The sequence below is a fragment of the Drosophila innubila genome (genome assembly GCF_004354385.1).
Source record: "Drosophila innubila isolate TH190305 chromosome 3L unlocalized genomic scaffold, UK_Dinn_1.0 0_D_3L, whole genome shotgun sequence".
In the NCBI taxonomy this organism is placed as follows: Eukaryota; Metazoa; Arthropoda; class Insecta; order Diptera; family Drosophilidae; genus Drosophila; species Drosophila innubila.
The window spans coordinates 15,051,161-15,053,710 of NW_022995376.1; the positions used below are offsets into that span (position 1 = coordinate 15,051,161).

At 37.3% G+C, this 2,550-nt stretch overlaps 1 protein-coding gene across 1 annotated transcript; it reads left to right on the top strand.

Moving 5' to 3' along the window:
* The first annotated feature begins 1,097 nt into the window (after positions 1 to 1,097).
* Positions 1,098 to 1,706, top strand: LOC117787208 (chromobox protein homolog 3-like). The gene has a single exon (XM_034625674.1). The coding sequence runs from the start codon at positions 1,128 to 1,130 to the stop codon at positions 1,686 to 1,688; it is 561 nt and encodes a 186-aa protein (XP_034481565.1). The 5' UTR covers positions 1,098 to 1,127; the 3' UTR covers positions 1,689 to 1,706.
* The last annotated feature ends 844 nt before the right edge of the window (positions 1,707 to 2,550 follow it).

The following is a 2,550-nucleotide window of genomic DNA, read 5'->3' on the forward strand; positions in this document are numbered from 1 at the left end:
AATGTTAAGTTTTAAATAAGAGCTTTATCTTTTTTCTACCGGATACTTAAGAATAAATGATTACATTAATTTTGTAGTGTATTCAGTAGTCGATAATATATAGTTAGCAATTCTTTCTTCATGAGTTTTTCTTTTGTTTTGTTGTATTTTTTTCTAAATGCTAATTTATGGGCATGTGTTGCCATTTGGTTGCCGTTGGGTAATTTTAGTACCTACCAGCAGCAACAACAGCAACAACAACAACACCAACAACAACTGCAACAACAACTGGAAACAGGAAATGCAGCAAAGCGAAATAAAAAGTTGAGTAAATTGCATATTTATGAATCTGTCAATTGTTTATACTAAGTTTCGGATCGTTGTTGTTGTCGTTGTTTATTTTTTCTCTTTTCCCAGAATTTCACATTTTGTTAGTTTTGTTTTTTTTATTGCTAGTTTTGTTTGCTTGTCTCCCTTTTGACTGCTGTCTTTTCCCCATTCATTTTTTTCCTTTATTTAATTTTTATTTTTTGCACTCGTGAACCGCCCTAATATATGCCCATAACATATGATTCCATTGTCATTCGCTGCGCTTCACGAGGGCTTCACAGTTTCACTTATAGTTCCAGTTCTAGTCTGCAAGACATTAACAAAAGCACCCATCAAGTCCTGCTGATGATCCTAACTATTCAAATGAGTTGTGTACACTGAAATGAATTAGTGCAGAATTCCAATTTTGCAAGAATATTAGCTAAATTAAAACAAACTGTCGGCACAAATTATATGAATTATTAATTTTTATTAATAAAATAGCAGAATCCACACATAACTTTTATGTGTATTTGCCTATTCTTCCAGCTTGAATTACATCACACTAAATATCCTACACTTTCGTTATATTCCATCCTCTATACCTCCTCAATGTAATCTAATCAGTTGCCAGTTTTTAAAATTGGTAAACAAAGCGCAACAGACGCAACAGAGTTATCAGTATAATTTTGGATATTTTTGTGTGTTGCGTTGGCAACACTGACATTCGCTCGCCGACTATTGAGCACTTTTCCTTCGCTTGTGTCAAATCCGATGTCCATACCCAGCTTTAACGCTAAATAAATAAAAGTTGAGAGAAAACACAAAAGCAATTTGCAATGGCCGAATTCTCAGTGGAACGTGTGGAAGATAAGCGAACGGTTAATGGTCGCACAGAATATTATTTAAAGTGGAAGGGATATCCACGCAGCGAAAACACTTGGGAGCCGGTCGAAAATGTCGATTGTCCCGATTTAATAGCAACTTTTGAGGAATCTTTAAAGAATAACAAAAAGGAGACAAAAAAACGACTCCCCACAATATCCACACCAGAATCGATACGCAGTAAAAGGAAATCATTCATGGAGGAAGAAACCGATGAACAGGAAAAGGTGATTGGCTTTGATCGCGGCTTGGAGCCATCGAAAATTCTGGGTGCCACCGACTATGCGGGATACCTGATGTTTCTAATGAAATGGAAAGGTAACGATCACGCCGATTTAGTGTCCGCCAAACAGGCGAATGTCAAATGTCCACAAATTGTTATTCAATTCTATGAGGAGCGTCTCACATGGCACAAGGGCAATGGCAAAGGCGGCGGAAGCAATGGAGCACGTGGCAGTCCCACTGGCAGCATCAAAGATGAGAACATTAAGCCGGGAAATGCCGACACCATTTAAGCCATAAATACACTTTCATAAGTATAAATGCATGTTAATTAAAACGCCCAACGCCCTAAAATACATATACATATAAATATGTAACTTAAATAAACATGATTTTGACTTTTAATATTATTAAGCATAGCTCGCAAATAACTGTTAACCGTTTCACACTGTCGCGAAATAAGTGTTCTTCACTGAGACTTTGAGCAAAAGGTCTGAGAGCAACCGATTGGATTGTTCGTAAATAAATTTTGCTCGCGCTCAGTCGAAGATCACTTTTTTCTGTTCTCTTTTGCTCTGCTCATTCCGGGACCGTTTGCTTCTGGACGACGATTCAAAAAGTCTTTTGCGCATGTATGTGTGTATGTGAAGTTTCGTGGGTTTTACGCGTCAATTTGTTTTGTGAGTTTCGATTGAGCACAGTGATTTTAACAAAATGGGACGTGAAACTAATAAAAAAGTGCATCAATTTTTTAAATTTGATGCAGTAAGATGCAGTAAGTAAAAAATTAGTCTGAAATACATACAATTTTTTCAAGAAGATCGAAAGTGAAATTTAATGTCGCAATTTTACACAACGTACCACTGTGCATCGAAAAGAAGACAAATAGTTGAAAAGACCGTTTGCGTTGAGTTTTTCAGTCAATCGGTCTTTTGGTGAGCCTCACTGTGTGAGCGTGAATCGTTTCACTCTTTACGCGCTGTTCACTCAAAGACCGATAAGCAAATTGCTCAACTGTTAGCGCTCAACCGAAAACCGGATCGAAAACAACCAAAGGGTCTTGCTCAGAGCGAGAGCGAGAAAGTATGATTTTTTTCGGTTGTTCTCGCGAACAGAGCGTAAGGAAAAAAACGGTTAACAGTTATTTGCAAGCTA